Source organism: Zalophus californianus, chromosome 8 (genome assembly GCF_009762305.2).
Source record: "Zalophus californianus isolate mZalCal1 chromosome 8, mZalCal1.pri.v2, whole genome shotgun sequence".
Taxonomy (NCBI): Eukaryota; Metazoa; Chordata; class Mammalia; order Carnivora; family Otariidae; genus Zalophus; species Zalophus californianus.
In genome coordinates this window covers 115770655-115792453 of record NC_045602.1, presented here as the reverse complement: position 1 = coordinate 115792453, position 21799 = coordinate 115770655, and the positions used below count along the sequence as shown (strand labels likewise).

Genomic DNA, 21799 nt, shown 5'->3' with positions numbered 1-21799 from the left:
TTTCCAGAAAGGAAACGCATACCAAAGATAATATAGTTTTGAAGCTAGAATAATATATTTAGCATAATCATATAAGGAATCAAATTTCTTTAGTCTCCCAGAGCACCAAACAATTAATTAGGTAAACTGTACTTTCATATGTTACAAAGTGATTCAATTCTGTCATTAGTTCTATAAAACCACTTAATAGTCAGATGCTCTTAGAGCCAAACCTTCAAATATTCTGCCAAGCGAGGGAGTATTAAATTTAGAACTGTTTTAATTCTCTTCAAACCACCTGGGTTTATTTTTACTATCCTTTTGTCCACGAATTTTAAGTTGTCCTAACTTCTTTTTTATTTTTGACATTAACAAAGCAAAGGAGGTTGAACTTTAGTTTTCAAAGAGGTAAGAATAGATCACATGCACAGAATACTCAAGACAAGTTCTAAACAATATCAAAAGCAACAACTGGGTGCCCTCTTGTCTTTTATTCCTTAACATTTCACATGCAAAAAAAGGTTAAAAACAAATACTTATTAAGTTTATAGTGTAACAGGCTACTTACCCCATAAATAAATCTCTGGTTAAACTGCTGCATTGCTCCTTGCAGCTGACTACGCTGGAGCTGCCACTGTTCATAGTTCCGGACAGATTCCAGCGTTGGTCTCTGCCACGTTGTTGTTCTTGTGAAATGGTCAACATAGTAAATACGTCCCATGTTGTCAACCCGCCGTTCCCAGCTAAATCAGGACAAAAACAACCTAATTCAATAATTACTTGTGATCTAGATATGAACCGAACATAACTTCATCTTGGCCCTGGTGCAGGTTTGGTAAGATTTTACCTTACTTTTGATTTACCTGAACTCTTTTATTTTATATATTTTTAAATGGTCCTTAAATGAACACAAAAGAAATGTTTCTAAACATTTTTCCTTAAAAGTTAAGACGTATCTGGTTTTAAAAATACAGTGTATAAAATTTAATGAGTAAGTCTCAAATAGTAATTAAGAAAAAAGTTCTCATTTTCTTTCCAATGTTCTTTTGACTGTTGAAATCCTAATAGGGAGGGACACAATTGTATATACAACTTTTCACAGATATCAAAAACCACTTTTCCCACAAAATTACAACTGATCATTTCAAATGGGTGCATAATTTTTTAAAAAATTTATTTATTTTAGAGAGAGAGTAAATGCGCAGGGGGTGGAGGAGGGGGAGAGACAGAATTCCCCACTGAGCATGGTGCCTGACATGGGGCTCGATCTCGCAGCCCTGAGAACATGACCTGAGCTGAAATCAAGAGTTGGCTGCTTAAATGACTGAGCCACCCAGGCGCCCCTCAAATGGGTGCATAATATTAAGTAAACATTAATACAATAACATGTTGATTTCTACTTTGTTGTTTATGGTTATTTCCAATATTCTCGTTTTATAAATAGTAAAATAATAAATACCTTTAATACATCAATTTTTTTCTTCCTTTGCATTACTTCTTTAGGATAAATTTCCTGGAGAGGATTACTAAGGGTATGTGCATTACTATAGTTAGATATACTTTCTCTTAGAGTTGCAACTAATTTATACTACCACTAGCAATATTATGTGGTAAAGTTCCTCTACAATCTCACCGATACTGGATACTATCTGCTAATTTAATAAGTAAAACAGTATCTTTTAGGTGTGTATTTGAGATCATAGCAAGATTAAATACTTTCCCATGTTTGCTACTGAATTCCCTTGAATAAAAATATTTTCTTCCATTTTCTATAATATAAATGTTAAATGCTTAACATCATGCATTAATATATCCTTTAATTCCCTAACTATTCTGCAATGACTTCACGATTATAAAGTTTTTTTATATAATAGGGACTTTATCTTCATATATATGACAGGCTTTAATAATTCTTATTCAGTTAAATAATTACTCTTAAAGAAACTAATTCTAAAACCTTGTGGTTTTAGCCAGGTAAAATACAGAAAGGAAAACATGGAAATAGCAAGACCTATGAAACCTTTAGGTCAGAAGTGAATAAAAATAAATCATTCACCATGCTTAATCAATTCTCTCTCTTCTAATTTGCATCTACCACAACACAAAGTGGATACTTTGTGGAAACTTCAGGAAAGACTGAAAGGAAGAGGAAAACTAGGGATATAGGGAAGATTTTGTACAGATATAATCTATAGTTCTGAATACTTTTTTTCTTCTTTAATTCAGATACTTACCCAGGAGGTAGAGGTTCTGGTCTATCCCAGGTTGTTCTTTTTTCAATATGATCTACATAGTAAACTCGTCCATGCTGGTCCACTCTCTGCTCCCAACTTAAACACAAAATTTAAAAGGCACTTATCTTTGCTATTTTCTCTTATATGACCATATTACAGAACTGAGGCAAATAAGCATGTCAATATAAAAAGAAGATACCAAAAGAATTTAGGAATAAAGTCAAGAAATGTTATCCTGAGGATGACAGAGTGGGTAAGACTTCTTCTGCAACAGTATCTGCTCAAGAGACGCCTTGTATTTGTAAAGAGGTTTGAGGTATATGCACTTAGGAGACAAAGTCTACCTCAATCTAGTAGTGGTATATGCAAGACTTGGTGAAAAAAAAAATGCTGTCATTAATGTTTTGAAATCTGAAGAAAGACTGAGCTGCTAACTGAAAGGCAAAACACAATGTGTTCTAGAAGAACTGAAATCAAAGACTAAGATTTTATCAGATGTGTCTCTGCACAGTCTAACAGACAAAATCAATCTGGGTATTCTAGTCTCCTTGATAGGTTAATCCCCAAAGAGAAGAAGACAGGAATAAACCATCACAGCTTAGAAGTACCAATAACTTTGGAAAGCACAAGTTTCTGTTTGCTAATCCCTTGCACAAATAATTTTCTAATTTGGCTTCCTGTGTAGGTTTCGCAAAAGGAAAATGGCCCAACTACCCACAGTAATATCTGTTTAGCAATTAAAATTTTCATAAGGGTTTATTAATTTATCAAGCAATTAATTTTAATTAGATTCCAAGCCCTGGATTAATTGAATGCCACAATGTATATAAGTATGTAAACTATTAGAGCATTAAATTTTTAAAATAATTAAGAGATTAAAATGGGATTATGAGTACTAATTCTCTCAGTTTTTTAAAATTATTACTACTTTGCTATAATGACTTTATGATGGAAAAATTTTATTTTAAAAAATGTTTTTTCCCCCTTCAAAGAGAAAGCAATCTGAATTAGGTGACTATTTTATATTATATGGCATTGGTTAACCTACTATGGTTCAGAATCCTTCTGTTAAAAACAAACAAAAAAACCCCACAAAAAAACATAAACCTTTGCCCTGGAAATGAGGAGGGGGTGGATTTCTAATGTGGTGAGTTTTTTTGGTTTAGTTTGACTCTAGACACAGCACCCCCAAAATCAGTTACCATTGCTTGAAGATGGTTTTTTTAAAGAATGGAGTTCAGTATTATTTTCCTTATTGGTAAGTATATGCAGAAGCCGAAAGCAAACAAATAGTAACCAAAAACAGTTACTTACCCAGGTGGTAGGGGAGCCTGAGGTACAGAATTTAATGGCCTAGGGCCTGAGCCTCCAGATATAGTCAGAGGAATTATTAATCCAGATGTTGCTCCTTCAGATGTATTTGAATTTATATTTGTTGGTGGCAGAGAGCCTGTACTGGATCCCTCACTTTCAGAAGTGGCAGATGGTGAACCATTGACAGATGCTATAAAAGATTTGTGGGAAACAACAATCTTTTATTTTCAGGTAAGTTCAGGATAGAATTTTAACTTTAAAAAATAAAAAGGTAAGGGCGCCTGGGTGGCTCAGTCATAAGCATCTGGCTTCAGCTCAGGTCATGATCCCAGGGTCCTGGGTTCGAGCCCCGCACTGGGCTCCCTGCTCAGCAGGAAGCCTGCTTCTCCCTCTCCCACTCCCCCTGCTTGTGTTCCCTCTCTCGCTATGTCTCTCTCTGTCAAATAAATAAATAAAATCTTTTAAAAAAATAAAAATAAAAAGGTAGATGACAAACAGAAATTTTAAGATGGATATGCAGGTGAAAATTACTTAAACTTTTTAAATAATTTTTTAGGTTCCATCTACCCTATGTCTTTATTAATTATGAAGCAAGTACAAATTCTGATTTCCTGATACAAGAAATAAAAACTATTTAAAAAATAAGAAGGAAAGCACTGATATCCTTTGGTATTACAAGTTCATTTTGTAATTTTCCAGATCCTTTAAATTGTCTTTTCTATGAAACCCTGAAGATCAAAGACCAATTATTGATGTTAGTTAAAATACAGAAGATCTGACTGTTAAGCATCTACATTCTTATGAACAGTTATAAAGTACATATCACATTTTCAAGAAAGACTTGAGAAAACAATTCCTCGGGGAAGTCACCAATATTTTAACAAAGTAGTATATAATCTTAAAGGCTAGGAATATATTATTAACACATTTTCTACCAAAAAAGGGGGGAAGATGTATAATCAAAAACAAAGTCATTTACTAAAATGATTTGTAGACAACTAATTTACTTTTCCAATAATATCTGGGTTAATTATTTTATATTGCCTATCTACATACAGAGGGAAAAGTAAAAGATTGAATATTCTATTCTGGGTAATCGGGAAAAATGGATATCTATCTATAGACGTTTATATTTTTACTACATGAAATATGTTCATTTGTTGTATAATTTTTGCTTCAAAATGTATCATGTAGCATTGTTGTAAGGTTACTTGCCATTTCTAATTGTCTTTTAAAGGATATAATGATAATAAGCAAGCAGATCCTTGACAGAATGACATGCTTATGTCCACACTATAACAAACCCTGCTGAAAAGCTGCAATCTTATCTACACTGCCTATACTTTTAATAATGCACATATGGTTCTTTTTTTTTTTTTCCTCATTCTCAACAAAGCACTTACCTCAAGAACTTCACCCTGGAGGAAAAACTTAGGGAAAAGGCACACATTAGTCTACCTATAGAAAGATCATTCTTGGCCAAAACTTAAATGTAAAAATACAGCTAGAAAACTGACCTAAAAGGGTCTTTTGACAACTTACCTGAGGATCAATTCCCAAACAGAACATTATTTACAATCACAGTACTGACAGCTACATCCCTAGTGTATGGCTGGAATACGCACCTGGTCTACGTGGGGTAGGTGGAGGTGGTCGTGAAGGTCTTGGAGGCCTAGAAGGTTTAAAACCACCATTTGAGAGTGATGGAGAATTATTCCCATTGACCTTCCTATTTTCACCAGCCCCTGCATCCTCAGGCTCATCTGATCCATTTGTGTTTGTTCTGAGTAAGAAAGGGTGAAACGGAAGGGAAAACGAATGCTCTTTGAATTTAACAAAAATAAGAAGACCAGAACTTAAAATTTCTGGCCAGCCTTATCAAATACATAAATAGCCCTTGGGTAGAATCTTATATACAACCCTCAGAGCCCACCCAGATATACAGTAAGGGGTTGCCCAAGGGCACAGAAACACTTGTGACCCTTCAAAACTATTAGGTATGGTGATTCGGATTTCAAGTAAGTCTTTGGAGGCCCTATAAGCAGGAACAGAGTCAAATTCTCAAAATTCCAATGCCTTAGAAAGGGCACTATTTTATTATGAGCACAGATAACATCACCATCATTTTCTTGGTTTCCACTGGCTCTTGATATTATTCAATTTTGGGATAGGGCTGACTGTTCTATGGCAGAAGAAAGAAGTACTTATATCCCAAAGACAAGATGCTTTCTCTCCATCCCAGGAAATGGTATACAAAATGCTGAAAATTAGTATCTAGGAGCAGAGGTGCCCACAGACCTTTTTTTAAAAAGGAGGTATCATTTCTTCAAAGCAATGTCATTAATTGAGGGAAAGAAAAGAAAGGGGAAAACAATAACAGGAAACGTCAGATTGAAAATCTAAATATAGTTGATTCTTTTCCCAGGGGGATCTTGTCATGAATTATAAAGCAGTGAGTGTAACCAGTTTGAAGATGCCTCAGCTAAGACTCTGCTATCTACTACCTGGTAAGCAGCAAACTACTACACAGTATTAATTCAATACTTTACTGGACCTTCAAAATAAGCCTGAACAAAGTAAAATCTAATTGGTTCAAGAAATTAAAATTGAGAGACAGTACCACATATTAAATCATTTTCAAACTATGTTCCCCTAAAGTTCTTTAGAGCCTTTCTATTCAAAGTATAGTCTTAAAACAGAAGCAAGGGCAACATATAAGAGCTTATTTGAAATGCACAATCTAGGGGCATCTGCGTGGCTCAGTTGCTTGGTTTTGGCACAGGTCATGATCTCAGGGTCGTGGGATCACAACTGAGCCCTGCATCAGAATCCGAGTCTGCCCGTTCCTCTCCTCTCCCTCCCCCTCTGCCCCTCCCTTCACTCACACGCATGCTCTCTCTATAATAGATAAAATCTTAAAAAAAGAAAAGAAAAAGAAATGTACAATCTTGCATTCCACTCCTAGGATCCACTATATCAGAACTAGCATTTTAATAAGACCCTCAGGTGATCTGGGTGAACAGTAGGATACGACAAGACTGCTTTGGGGGGGTGCCTCAAATGCTTATTTTGAATAAAAGGAACAGGTCAGTAATTGGCAGTCAGCACCTGGTTAGTGCTGACTGCCTACAGGAAGGCCAAGCCACCCCAAAAAATGAACTGAAGGCAGGAGGAGTCAAGCTTTGACACTGCTCCCCCTCCCCTAGGTGCTAAGTTCCAAACCCATTTTGAGTAGTATGCCTTTTTAAGACTCTTGAGTATTACCTCCCATACTATTTCAAGAGATTACTAATTAGTTCTTAATGGTTTTGTTTTTTTTTTAAAGATTTTATTTATTGGGGTGCCTGGGTGGCTCAGTCGTTAAGCGTCTGCCTTCGGCTCAGGTCATGATCCCAGGGTCCTGGGATCAAGCCCCGCATCGGGCTCCCTGCTCCGCGGGAAGCCTGCTTCTCTCTCTCCCACTCCCCTGCTTGTGTTCCTGCTCTCGCTCTCTCTCTGTCAAATGAATAAATAAAATCTTTTTAAAAATTAAAAAAAAAGATTTTATTTATTTATTCGACAGAGAAAGACACAGCGAGAAAGGGAACACAAGCAAGGGAGTGGGAGAAGCAGGTTTCCCGCAGAGCAGGGAGCCCAACCGATGCAGGGCTCAATCCCAGGACCCTGGGATCATGACCTGAGCCGAAGGCAAACGCTTAACAACTGAGCCACCCAGGTGCCCCAGTTCTTAATGTTTTTAAGAAGTAATGGTTTTTAAAAGATAGACAACAAATGATAGAATGGACCAAAAGTAGGAAATTGAGGTTTCTAGCTCTGACTCTGCTAAGTCAGATGACCAAAGAAGTCACTTAATCTCTTTTTTTTTTTAAGAGAGGGAGAGTGGGGATGGAGCAGAGAGCGAGGGGAAGAGAATCTTAGGCAGGCTCCATGCCCAGCAAGAAGCCAATCATTGGGCTCTATCTCACAACCCTGAGATCATGACCTGAGCTGAAATCAAGAGTTGGATGTTTAACAGACTGAGTCACCCAGGCGCCCCAGTTACTTAATCTCTTTGCACCTAGTGCTAGTCAAGTTTTAGGAATATGTGAGTAAGGAGGAACATTCAGGGCATGAGGTAAATCTGTTATTACAAAGGTACAGCAAAAACTGGATTCCAAAAATGCTATGTTCTCTTGAGGATTAAAATCTTGGGAGATTTTAACATCCCTGCTGTTTACCCTTCTAACAACTTGGCCTCAGTTTCTCAACATTGTTATCCTACAACCTGGGTAATATGATGGCTCCTTAAATTTCCCTGATGCTTAGAATTGCTCCTGGTTCCTAAGTCTTTAAATTTTCAAATCTCTCTACCTACATATAGCCTTCTACTCCTTCCACCTGCCTCCTACTTTATCTGTGATTCACTCTCATCATGACCTTTAACCCCCTCTATCTTCATAGTCCATCAGCTCCCTTCAAGTCCCACTTGGGCTCCACCATAGGCTACTACTTCCCCTAGTGTCTTTAATTCCTTCACTATTGCCCTACATCCCCCAGCCCCAAGCAATCTTTCCACTACAACTAATCCTTCATTTACTTTTTCTACTACTATTCTCTGGGGCCAGAAAGTAATGATAATGTTCCACTGGCAAAATCAGGTGTTATTTAGCAGAGTAAATAAAATAAACTAGTAAAAAAAAAAGTACCAAATTAAAGGGGCAGTCTTCTATAAAAGGTCCTTATAAATTTTCCACTGTGCCCAGTAAGGAAAAGTCCAGAGGTTTTCCAATGTCTACAAGATACAGTCTTTTCTTCCCCCCTGTTAATGTATGTGCTGCCAAAATGAGCACTTTTTTTCCTGTTAAAAAAGAAAAATCACAGCTCAAATCTCCCGGGAGCTAAACAATTAGAAATAACAGAGGACTATGACAACACCACAGATTCATTGGGATTGGTGTACTGATGTTAAAATTAACAGTAATAAAAAAAAATAGTAATCTGGTAGGGCAAAGGACTTTTACTAGGTGCTATACAATTAAAAAGACCTATGCAAAAGACAAAAATTAAAATTGTTCCTTGAGTCTCCATCTTCTTATCCTGGCAGACATCAGTTTCCTAAAGCTTGCTCATTTTAGAGATTGAGGCAACAAGAGCTACAGCTGACCTTATTTAACAACTTCAACTGGACTACCCACACTGCTTGGAAATCAATCATTTTCTACCTATCTAATCTACTCTTGACTGCTTTCCCAATATGTAGATGTCCCTGATGCTGCCTCTTCCCTAACATGATGATTATCTGCTATCCTTCAACTGTCTCATCTACCTTAAAACTTCTCTATTCTGAAGTGGCAGCAGGTGCCATGTCCGGCCACAAAGTTGGCAGAAGCCCCTGAAGCAGGCCAAGGAGATGGACGAGGAAGATAAGGCACTCAAGCAGAAACAGATGAGGGGCAGAAAAACTCAAGGAGCTAAAAGCAAAGGCTGCAGGGAAGGGCCCGCTGGCCATAGGTGGAATTAAGAAATCTGGCAAGGGGCGCCTGGGTGGCTCAACTGTTAAGTGTCTGCCTTCGGCTCAGGTCATGATCCCAGGGTCCTGGGATCAAGCCCCACATCGAGCTCCCTGCTCCGTGGGGAGTCTGCTTCTCCCTCTCCCACTCCCCCTGCTTGTGTTCCCTCTCTAGCTGTGTTTCTCTCTCTCTTTTTGTCTTAAAAAACAAACAAACAAAAAGAAATCTGGCAAGAAATAAGCTGTTTCTTGTGCCTGAGACAATGGTGTTCCTAATTCCACTCCTGTTTAAACATCTGGATTCCCTATCTGTTGTAGTATCTATTGTCAACTATAGCCAGAATAAGTCTTGTCTTAGATCCTGCTGTACATTTAAGAATAAACTTCTGTTAAAAAATAATAAAAAAAATAAATCAATCGTAAAAAAATTCTCTGTGCCACTAATCATTTCCTTGCTTCCCTTTTTTGGGGGGAAAAAGAAATTTCTTCACTTCTTCAAGGCTAATTTGTCTGTGTGTCCTTGATTTCAGCCTATATCCTCTAGGGCTTTCCAACATCATTTAACACCTTTCTTGTATCTTCCATCATCTTTCTTCTTCCAGATCTTTCCTCTCACTTCACAAATATAATCAAACCCCTCAACCTAAAACACTTCCTCAATCCTAACTGCTCTTCAGAGCTGTTCTTTTTTTTTAATTTAATCTCAACACCCAATGTGGGGCTCGAACTCATGACATCAAGATCAAGAATCACATGCTTTACCAACTGAGCCAACCAGGTGCCACCCCAAATCTGTTTGTTCATTCTGTTCCTTCATTATGATTTTCTGTATTTATGCAATTAATGTATTTAGTAATTTTAATTTTCCAAAGACGTTCACTCTTTCACAGTGAAAAATAACTTCTATTCATAAAAATCACCTTCCATCCTACATTCTGGAGATCATTACCACCAAGACATGGACTCCCCGTTTCTCGCCAATCCTATTTCATTGGCTGTGCATGTGATTGTTAAATGTTTCATATCTGGAGCAAATTTGTGTTTGTTTTCTTATTATATACCGCACACTTCCCCCAAATTACTCAAAACCTTTTATAATACCTAATGACTACAGAATACTCTAATGTATAGACATGTCATCATTCAAACATTTTTTCTTTTCTTTTGGTGGTGGTAGTGGGAGGTGGGTTTCTATTTCCTACAGACAGACTGCCAGAATAGAATACCTGGGTTAAAGTACACAAATATTTTGAAGGTTGAAATACTGACTGCTAAATTTTTTAAAAAATATTTTCAAAGGTAATTTTCCTATCAGTTAGTTATGAAAATGCCCATTTCACCATCAAGTATGTAAATATTTTTTTTAAAGATTTTATTTATTTGAGAGAGCAAGAATGAGAGAGAGAGAGCACGAGAGGGAAGAGGGTCAGAGGGAGAAGCTGACTCCCTGCTGAGCAGGGAGCCCGATGTGGGACTTGATCCCAGGACTCCAGGATCATGACCTGAGCCAAAGGCAGTCGCTTAACCAACTGAGCCACCCAGGCGCCCAAGTATGTAAATATTTTTAAGTATTTGCTAATTTGGTAAATAAAAATGTTAATGTTCAACAATATTTCATTTACAAGCCATCTGAGTTTCTTCTTCCATGAACTGTATACATCTGTAAATTTTTGTTTTAAGGGAATAGTTTTCCTTATTATTTTTAAGATCTTTTTACAATCTGAGGATACTAATTTATCTTTTTTTAAAGATTTTATTTATTTATTTGAGAGAGAGAGCATGAGTGGGGGTGAGGGGCACAGGGAGAGGGAGAAGCAGACTCTCTGCTGAGCAGGGAGCCACCCAGGCACCCCAAGAAAACTGTTTATTTTAAAAGATGGAGCATTTAATGCTGTCAAATACTGTAGAAGAGAATGAGGTCCTAGACTAACTAATTAAGCCAGGAAAAACTGGCTGCGTGGTGGGGGGAAAAAAAAAAGTCAGGTTAGAGCGTCAGCTTGTTCCAAGATCAGAGTAGATTCCAGTTGATTTTAAAATGGATTCCAACGGGCGCCTGGGTGGCTCAGTCGTTAAGCATCTGCCTTCAGCTCAAGTCATGATCCCAGGGTCCTGGGATCGAGCCCCACATTGGGCTCTCTGCTCCGCGGGAAGCCTGCTTCTCCCTCTCCCACTCCCTCTGCTTGTGTTCCCTCTCTCACTGTGTCTCTGTCAAATAAATAAATAAAATCTTTAAAAAATAATAATAAAGTTGATTTAACAAAATGAAACTATGAAAACTTTCGAAGAAAATGTGAATTAGTGAACTTATTTCTAAATAAATTTAATTATATAGAAATCTAAAACTCTTCTGTATTTTTTAAAATACAGAATTAAAAGGCAAATGACAGATATTTAACAGTATGAAAAACGATAAATTAGGGGTGCCTGGCTGGTGCAGTCAGTTAAGCGTCTGCCTTCAGCTCAGGTCATGATCTCAGGGTCCTGGGATCAAGCCCCGAGTCGGGTTCCCTGCTCAGTGAGGAGCCTGCTTCTCCCTCCCCCTGTGCCGCTCCCCCTGCTTGTGCTCTCTTGCACTCTGTCTCTCAAATAAAATCTTAAAAATAAATAAATAAATAAAAACACTTCTCTTAACTTCTGGGACAGTGCTTTTCTAATCTTTTATTCTCACGTCGTCTTCTTTCCATTCACTAAATACAGGTTCCTATGGTTCTGTTCTTGTCTTCCTTTCCTTTTCCAGGAATTTTCCCCTAGAGTCTCAAATTCCATGACTTCAAAGATCATCTCTGAAATGATTCCCAAATCAGAATCGCTCATCTTTGTCTCATTTTCATCCTCTGGTACCAAATTATCAACTAAATGCAGGAGATCTAGAATAACTCTCCAATTCTAAAGCTACTGTTCCTCCCTGTTCTGGTTCTATTGCTATCTTCACGAAAACTTGACTTTTCTTCTTTCCTGTGCCTCCTGACACTGAGTAAAGTCTCACTGATTTCACTTCCACATTCTCTCTCTCCTCTTCCAACATTAGTGCCCCAGTTCTAACCCTCCTCCTCTCCTACTGGATTACTGTAACTACTTCCTGCCTAGGTCTTCCCACCTTCACTCACCACCATATAATCCAAACTATACATGATTATCAAATGAAGTAATTTTTCAAATGGAGTTCAAATATTTTTAGAGACTTTCCTCTCCACAGAAAGATTCCATGAGCCTATACAGGTATATCTCAACAATACTGGCTCACAGTACTGGCTCCAGACCACTACATTAATAAGGCAAGTATTAAAGTCAGATTTTTTTGTTTCTCAGTGCATATATGTTTACACTATACCATAGTCTATAAGTGTGCAACAGTATTATGTCTCAAAAAACAATGTACTTACCTTAATGTAAAAATACTTTGTTGCTAAAAAATGCTAACCATCATCCACCCTGAAAGTGATTATAAAGTCTTAATCTTTCTACTGGTTGGAGGGTCTTGCCTTGATGCTGATAGCTGCTGACTGATCAGTGTGGTGGTTCCTGAAGGTTGGGGTGGCTATGGCAATTTTTTTTTCTTTTTATTATTAACATATAACGTATTATTTGTTTCAGGGGTACAAGTCTGTGATTTATCAGTCTTAAACAATACACAGCACTCCCCATAACACATACCCTCCCCAATGTCCATCACCTAGCCACCCCATCCCTACCACCCCCTCCATTCCAGCAACCCTCTGTTTCCTGAGATGAAGACTCTCTTACGGTTTGTCTCCCTCTCTGGTTTCATCCTGTTTCATTTTTAACTCTTTCCCCCTATTTGGCTGTGGCAATTTCTTAAGACAACAATGAAGTTTGCTAGAACAATTGATTCTTCCTTTCACAAATGATTTCTCTGTAGCAATGCTGTTTGATATCATTTTACCAAAGTAGAACTTCTTTCAAAATTGGAATCAATCCTCTAAAACCATGCCACTGTTTTATCAACTAAGTTTGTGTAATATTCTACATCTTTTGTTGTCATTTCAACAATCTGCACAGCATCTTTACCAGGAGTAGATTTGATCTCAAGAAACCCCCTTTCTTTACTCATCCATAAGAAAAACTCCTTGTCTATTTAAGTTTTATCATGAGATTGCAGCAATTCAGTCACATCTTCAGGCTGATTCTAATTCTAGCTCTCTTGCTATTTCCACCACATTTGCAATTACTTCCTCCACTGAAGTCTCAAACCCCTCAAAGTCATCCATGAGGACTGGAATCAATTTCTTTCAAACTTCTGTTAATGTTGATAGTGTGACCTCCATGAATCACAAATGTTCTTAATGGCATTTGAATGTTTAATCCTGTCCAGAGGTTATCAATTTATGTTGCCCAGATCCATCAGAGAAATCACTAACTACAGCAGTCATTAAGAAATACATTAAGAAATATATTTCTTGGGACGCCTGGGTTGCAAGGTAGGTTAAACATCTGACTCTTGGTTTCAGCTCAGGTTGTGATCTCATGTTCATGAAACAGAACCCCCCACTGGGCTCCATGCTCAGCCTGAAGTCTGCTTGAGATTGTTTCCCCCCGTCTCCGCCCTCCTGCTCGTGTGCACTCTCTCTCTCTGAAATAAACAAATCTTAAAAAAAAAAAAAAAAGAAATGTATTTCTTAACTAATAAAACCTGAGAAGTCAAAATTACTCCTGGATCCATGGGCTACATAATGGATGCTGTGTTAGCAGGCATGAAAACATTAATCTTGTTGTACATCTCCATTAGAGCTCTTGGGTGACAAGTGCATTGCCAATGAGAGGTAACATTTGCAAGGAATCTTTTTTCTGAGCAGATCTCAAGAATGGGCTTTAAATATTCAATAAACCTTGTAAACAGATGCACTGTCATCCACGTTTTGTTGTTGTTTACAGAACAAAGGCAAAGTAAATTTAGCATAATTCTTAAGGGCCCTAGGATTTTTGGAATGGCCAATGAGCACTGGCTTCAACTTAAAGTCACCAGCTGCATTAGCCCCTAGCAAGAGAGTCAGCCTGCCCTTTGAAGCTCTGAAGCCAGGCACTAACTTCCTTCCAGCTATGAAAGTCTTAGTTGGCATTTTCTTCCAATATAAGCCTGTTTCATCTATGTTGAAAATCTGCTGTTTAGTGTAGCCACTTTCATGAATTAGATTTTCTGGATAACTTGCTGCTTCACTTTGTACTTTTATAATGGATATGGCTCCTTTCCTTAAACCTCATGAACCAACCACCACTCACTTCAAACTTTTCTTCTGCAGCTTCCTCACCTCTCTCAGTCTTCATAGGCTTGAAGAGAGTTAGGGCCTTGCTCTGGATTAAGCTTTGGCTTAAGGGAATGTTGTAGCTGGTTTGATCTTCTATCCAGACTACTAAAATGTTCTCCATATCAACAATAAGGCTGTTTTGCTGTCTTACATTTGTGTATTCACTGAAATAGCACTTTTAATTTCCTTCAAGAACTTTTCCTTTGCACTCACAGCTTGACTATTTGGTGCAAGAGCCCTAGCTTCTGGCCTATCTTGGCTTTCAAAATGCCTTCCTTGCTAAGCTTAATCATTTCTAGTTTTTGATTTAAAGTGAGAGACATGCAATTCTTCCTTTCACTTGAGTACTTAGAGGCTTGTAGGGTTATTAATTGTCCTAACTGTCATAACTCAGGGAATAAGGAGGCCCAAGGAGAGGGGGAGAGAGAGGGAAAAGCCTGTTGGTGGAGCAGTCAACACACACACAACATTTATCAGTTAAGTTCACCATCTTATATGGGCACAGTCTGTGGTACCCCAAAACAATTACAATTGTAACATCAAAGATCACTGATCACAGATCACCACTACAAATATAAAAAAAGTCTGAAATAGTGCAAGAATTACCAAAATGTGAGTGACACAAATGAGTGAATGCTGTTAAGAATAACAGTGCTGATAGATTTGATCGTTGCAGGGTTGCCACAACCCTTCAATTTGTGAAAAACAAAATATTTGCAAAGCACAACAAAACGATGTCTGTATTTACAAACCAAAATCTCCATCTGGCCCCAACCTATGTAACATTAAAAATAACTAACATTTATTGAGGGCTAAGCACTTACGTGATTAAAAAAAAAAAAGTCCCACTTTAGGTCATAGTAAAGCATAACAATTATGAGTTCAGGCTCTGAAGGTCAGGCAATCCCCGGTTCAACTATGCTACCACAACACTAACTCAGCTAAGTTCCTTTCCCTTTCTAAGCCTCAGTTTTCTCATCACCCATAAAAATTATACATACCTACCTACTTCATAAAAATGTTCAAGATTCATTGAAATGACAGGAAACATGCTCAACATACTGCCTGACATATAAGAGGCAATAAATATTAACTGGTTGATTCTACTCTCAAATTCACCATCTGCCAGTTTCCCTTTCAATTACTCTACCTTTAGCTATTTATGCTGTGACTGAAGATTTCCAACAAAACACCCTGTGTTGTTCCCCCTCTCCATAACTGTTTTTCTTCCTTCCACCTAGAACTCCTTCCCCTCTCCAATTCCCCAAAGCATGCAAAGCCAAATTATAATTATGCTTTATGGTCTTAGGTCAAATGCTATTTCTTCCATGAAGCTTTTAAACATTTTATATACTGATAATAAACATTTTTTAAAAACCCTCATGCATTATTTTCTTATAATAAACAAAAATTTTTAAAAGTTCAACAAAAGAAACAAGATTCAAACTAGTTCTGAAGTAAAAGAGTATGAGATTAAGGCAGAATGACAATTCTGCAAGGCGGGATTTTCAAGAAATAGACTTGGTTACATAACAAAAAATTTCCCATAATATTTTGTTGTAATCTAAGAAATAACTATATGTCTAACCATAGTGGTTCTCAAAGTATATGGTCTGGTCTAACATCATCAGCATCACCTGGAAAAATGAGCACAAATCTTGAGCCCAAACCTAGACACAGCAAATTGGAAACTGGAGATAAGACACAATCTGTGGTTGAACAAGTTTCCCAGGTGATTCTGATGCACTCAGAAGTTTGAGAAACACAGCCACATTAAATTGCACTGGTGGTTTATTTCAGTTCCTTTAATAAGTGGGTATACGAAACTAAAACCTGAAATGGATTTTGAAAACCAGCATGGAAACCTATATGATATACAGAATTGTCAGTGTGAACTTACCATCACCAACTATCTTTTAAAAGGAATTAGTTACAAAGTATGTGCTTTACTATGGCTTTGTTCCTCTGCTCCACAATCTTACAAACCTCTCCTTATCCATCATACATATATATCTAACTTACACATAAGCTTGGATGTTTATGGACAGGATAAAGAGCCCTGGAGAACCAAGATGCTAATACAATAAGGTCATAACAGTCAGGAAGGTACTTCTAATAACAAAATCTTGAATACTAGGCACTGATCATCTTGAACTTCATAAAATGACAGAAGACAACACTGAGAAACATAAAACATCCAGACATCTTACAGAGAAAAGCAGACTAACAACGCTATATTCACAATATACACAGTGCCTGAATTAGGACAAAAAAGTAAAATAACCTAAGGTTGTTTAGTCATCTTCCTAAATGATAACTGGGGCAACGGATTGGAGAAGAGGGTCACAAAGCCCCTGTCCACTGGGTATATATACTGCCCTGCTCTTTAATCTTATAGTTAGGAAGTTTGCAAATAAAAGCAAAAGGGAAAAGCCAGTCGTGGCCATGATTATTGCGGAGTAACATTCAAAAACATTCGACAATTTACAAAATGCTTTTCAAACCCATCACCTCAGAGGTATGCTCTCTGGAATAAAAGCTAATGCAAAAGAATTCATACTTAACACAAAAGACAGGCTCAAAGATTAGTCTGGCAATCTCAAAAACTTGTAAGACACTATTCCTCAGATTATCTATGACAGTGATTCACTTGGGAAGATGTAAAGCATTGATTAAATAAATGGCATGAAGCTAGGCTCTAGGAATGCCTTTACAAGAAATTTGAAGACAACTAGAGTAGTTTCGTAAAGTATTTTAAGAATGAGATTTGTAGGGGCACCTGGCTGGCTCAGTTAGTAGAGCATGTGACTCTTGATCTCAGGGTTGTAAATTTGAGCCCTACACTGGGTGTAAAGATTACTTAAAAAATTTTTTAAAAAATGACACTTGCAAAAAAAAGAAACAAAATGACAATCTTTCAAGGAGCATACAAAATTCTATCACATTCTCACTAATGGAAAATATGGATTTATTATGCAAAAGAGTTCTCAATTCATGAATGCAAACAAATATTAAAACATTATTATGCAGAAATTTTCAGGAATTCAAAAAACTTCTATTAAACATATAACTAAAAAGAGGCACAAAAGGCTTATGTTGTCTTCCAGTCTACAGAGATATTTATATAATTTTAAAAACCTTTCTATTGCTTTTTAATCACATTGAGCAAGAAAAGCAGTTATTATTTGGGTGCCTGGGTGGCTCAGTTGGTTAAGCATCAGACTCGTGATTCAGCTCAGGTCATGATCTCAGGGTTGTGAGATTGAGCCCTGCATTGCTGGGCTCCACACTGGGCATGGAGCCTGCTTAAAATTCTCTCTCCCTCAGTTCCCCCCACCCTTCTCCCTTAAAAAAATATAATAAATAAAGCAGTTATTAATCCCTGAACAAGATGTTACTAGTCCTTAATATTTCACCTCTTGTGAGATTAGTATGAGAGATGAGTCTTTGTCACAGGAGTGACTCTGAAGGTAGATCTCTATTAGATAAAAGACAATAGCTTTATATACTTTAATTTCCCCAAAGATCTTGCTGAGTTGTCTTTTTCTTTAACTTTTTATTATGAAATTTTCCACAGATCACAAAAGTAGACAGACCTAGTACAACAAACTCAGCTTCAACAACCATCAACATTTTGTTCTACTTGCTCCACCTCTCCTCTCCTGCAACACTTGACGCTGTAATACCTCATCTCTTGGGGTATTTTCCCTTATGTTCTGTGATACTGCTTTTCTATTCTCCTCTGACCACGACTTCTGTGATTCATCATCTTCCTACCCATTGCTTACTCAGTTTCGGAAAAAAAAGAATTCAATGGGATTTTGGAACTCTTTAAGATACATTACTTACTGCTTTAAGACTAGAAGCATTTCCTTTCCTAAGTTTATCTCTGATAATCAGCTTCTAAGATAACTACTAAACACTTAAAAGTTTAAGTTAGGGGGCACCTGGGTGGCTCAGTCCGTTAAGTGGCTGGGCCGACTCTTGATTTTGGCTCAGGTCATGATCTCAGGGTCCTAGGATGGAGCCCTACGTCAGGCTCTGCGCTCAGCTGGGAGTCTGCTTAAGATTTTCTCTCTCTCTCTCTCAAATAAATAAATCTTTGAAAAAAATTTTAAAATAAAAGTTTAAGTTAGTTAACACAACCCAAGGCATTCAACATTTTTCAGGCCCCAGACCTCAAGGCAGATAGGTACATGAAAGTACTGATCTATTGGTACCTGGCTGGCTCAGTCAGAAGAGAATTTGACTCTTCATCTGGGCGTCATGAGTTTGAGCCCCACATTGGGTACAGAGATTACTAAAAAATAAGTAAATAAACTTAAAAAAAAAAAGTGCTGGGGCGCCTGGGTGGCTCAGTTGGTTAACTGTCTGCCTTGGGCTCAGGTCATGATCTTGTGGTCCTGGGATTGAGCCCGCATCATCGGGCTCCATATTCAGTGGGGCGTCTGCTTGCATCTGCCCTGTGCCCCTCCTTCCTTCCCCCCACTCATGCTCGCTTCCCCCCTGCTCATGCTCGCTCTCTCTCTCTCTCAAATAAATAAAATCTTAAAAAAAAAAAAAAGTGCTGAATCTAGGGTAATAGTGAACAACTGGTACAAATCTCTGTCTGCTCCTTCTAACAAAGGCCCAAAAGATAACATAGATCATGATGACTTTCCCATATACCAAAAGATTATATCCCAGCTTTCCTAGAAAAAAAATTTAACAGTCCAGTGATGGTCCTAGGATTCTGAACTCCCTGCTATTGGAAAAGTGCCACTATATTCACTTTCTACAAGCTGAAGGAAATATTAGCAATTCAGGTATCCCTCGCCTACTCTGGAGAACTGCAGTCAGATGAGTTAAGAGTCCTGAAACATTCATAAATATTTCCTTTCTTACCCTGAGTTTTTTTTTAAAAGATGTTATTTTTTTTAAACTAATCTCTATACCCAATGTGGGGCTCAAACTCACAACCCTGAGATCGAGAGTTGCATACTCCAGGGGTGCCTGGGTGGCTCAGTTGTTGGGCGTCTGCCTTTGGCTCAGGTCATGGTCCCAGGGTCCTGGGATCGAGCCCCGCATTGGACTCCCTGCTCGGCGGGAAGCCTGCTTCTCCCTCCCTCACTCCCCGCTGCTTGTGTTCCCTCTCTCACTGTGTCAAATAAATAAATAAAATCTTAAAAAAAAAAAAAGAGTTGCATACTCCAGCCATTGAGCCAGCCAGGAGCCCCTGAGCTCTGAATTTTTTGACCCTTGTTTATTCTTATAACAGTCTGAACTTTTGTTTTAGTCAAACTAAAATTCTGACTACAATTAATATTCGTTCTCCCTTGTCTCTTCTTATATTCTGTGGTAAAGCAACAAGTGAACTCTTACCTTGTTTCATCCTTGGGTCTGGAGCCATCATCATTCTGTGAAGCACCTTTAACATCAATAAAATTTACACAGAAAATGAAATTCAAAAAGTGGTTTTCACCTTCTTCCTAAACATGCAAAGCCTTTCATTAAATCTTGTAGAGAACATACTATAACTTAAATTTCAACATGATAAAAAAAATTTCAACATATTTAAAAGCAAAATGTGATAAATGTTCATGTGACTGAAATTAGAAAAGTTTTACCAAAATGTTGTGTCAATGCTTATTATGTGTAAGAGATGTTAATTAGTCAAGGTACTATTACTCATGTCCTACTTCTGCCTTTTGAAATATGTTTGCTTGATTCTAATTCAAATCTAATACTTCAGCCATCTTTTATATTCCAAGTATCTCACAAAAAATTCTGATCATCATCAGGATGATGGATAAAACAGATTGTGAAAATAAAAAAACTAGTAACATCTCTCTTATGCAAGGGCCTGGCAAACAACTTCAAGAATGGGAAAGGCACCAATTAATTTCAAAGTGGCAAATCAATGTCACAAATTTCACACTTTCTTCCAATTTTATTCATGGAAAATATTCTGAGGATTCAGTAAGGGACTGTGCACTATAAAAGTATTAAAGAGTAGGCATAGTGATTGCAGCAAAAACAGTAAGCAGAGAAGGAAAAACTATAAAATGCCGAAACAAGAATTCAAGCTTAACAGTCTACATCAATGTAGTTAAAGAACAATAGTCCCTAAATACAGTCATAGTTTTAAACAGTAAAATCATCACTATTATTGCTCCAAAGCATAATTAATGGATTGGTTCATTTAAAAAATGCTGAATCACCACTACACTATATCACCTCAGCAAAGTTGGCAGGTATAACATCTTGTCTAGAAATATTACATTAAAAAAAGTGGGGGCATAAAAGATACAGCATAAGGAAATACAGTCAATAGTATTTTACTATTTTGTTACCATACAACAAAATGGTATGGTAACAAAATATCCAGAAAAAAACAAATTTTTGGAGATAAAATAGATTAGTGGTTGCATGGGGTTAGAGGTAAGAACAGAATTTTGTGTAAATAAGTTAAGAGGGATCTTACCAGGAGGATGAAAACATTCTAATCCTGATTTACAGTAATGGCTGGACCACTCAGTTAAATTACTAAAACTCATTAAATTGTGGACTTTCAATGAATGCATTTTATGAAATATAAAATACACTTCAATAAAGCTGTTAAAAATGGTTTTAAAAACATGGTAGAATGAAATGCACTTTAGCTGAAAAGGGCACATTTCAGTTTTACAAGAATTATTTTTATATAGAATATATTCACCTAAAATAGCTGAGACAAATGAAATCAGAAAAGGAAATAAAAATATATGGCATTAGTTACTACAATCAGTCATTTAGTATCCCACTTTTCTCAAAAATTAAGGAAATCATTTGGAATATTCTATTTAAATCTACCAATAAGTGCCACTTCTAAACTTCATTACACAGAAGCATAGTATTTTAATCACAAGGACTCTGAGGCCAGACTGCCTGGTCTGTATCATAGCTTCATCATGTACTAACTTCATGACCTTAGAAAAGTACACTTGATTCTCCTGTGACTTTTACCTCACATATAAAATGGGAAGAATAAGGACACCTACTTCATAGAATAGTGGCGAGGATTAAGCAGAAATATTTAGAACAGTGCCCAGCACATAGCACTCCATAAATATTAGCTATTACTGTTTCTCAAAATTTACATTTCATCAGTATGTACAGACAAGGGCCATTTTTGTTCAGTCTTTTATTTCACTTCAATACAGAGGTGAAGCCATAACTATGAAATGTATGGCATAAATTAAATAGACCTAATCCTGTGTTTCCAGAGAATAGTTTTGTTTTTGTTTCTTTTTTTAAAGATTTTTTTTTTAATTTATTTATTTGACAGAGAGCAAGACAGCAAGAGAGGGAACACAAGCAGGGGGAGTGGGAGAGGGAGAAGCAGGCTTCCTGCCAAGCAGGGAGCCCAATGCGGGGCTCGATCCCAGGACCCTGGGATCATGACCTGAGCTGAAGGCAGACACTTAACAACTGAGCCACCCAGGCACCCCGAGAATAGTTTTTTTAAAAGACACAAAATATCTGACACTTATACAATGAAT

At 37.3% G+C, this 21799-nt stretch overlaps 1 protein-coding gene across 5 annotated transcripts in view; it reads right to left on the bottom strand.

The window, feature by feature from the left end:
• Nucleotides 1-21799, bottom strand: part of ITCH (itchy E3 ubiquitin protein ligase) — a 118261-nt gene that overhangs the window by 37850 nt on the left and 58612 nt on the right. For all 5 annotated transcript variants that reach the window (XM_027622085.1, XM_027622084.1, XM_027622081.1 and 2 more), the window contains 5 exons: nucleotides 19641-19686; nucleotides 5153-5310; nucleotides 3528-3717; nucleotides 2214-2309; nucleotides 548-722 (listed from right to left, as the gene is read on the bottom strand). In XM_027622085.1, coding sequence (XP_027477886.1) covers nucleotides 548-722; nucleotides 2214-2309; nucleotides 3528-3717; nucleotides 5153-5310; nucleotides 19641-19686 — 665 coding nt within the window. The remainder of the gene's footprint in view (nucleotides 1-547; nucleotides 723-2213; nucleotides 2310-3527; nucleotides 3718-5152; nucleotides 5311-19640; nucleotides 19687-21799) is intronic.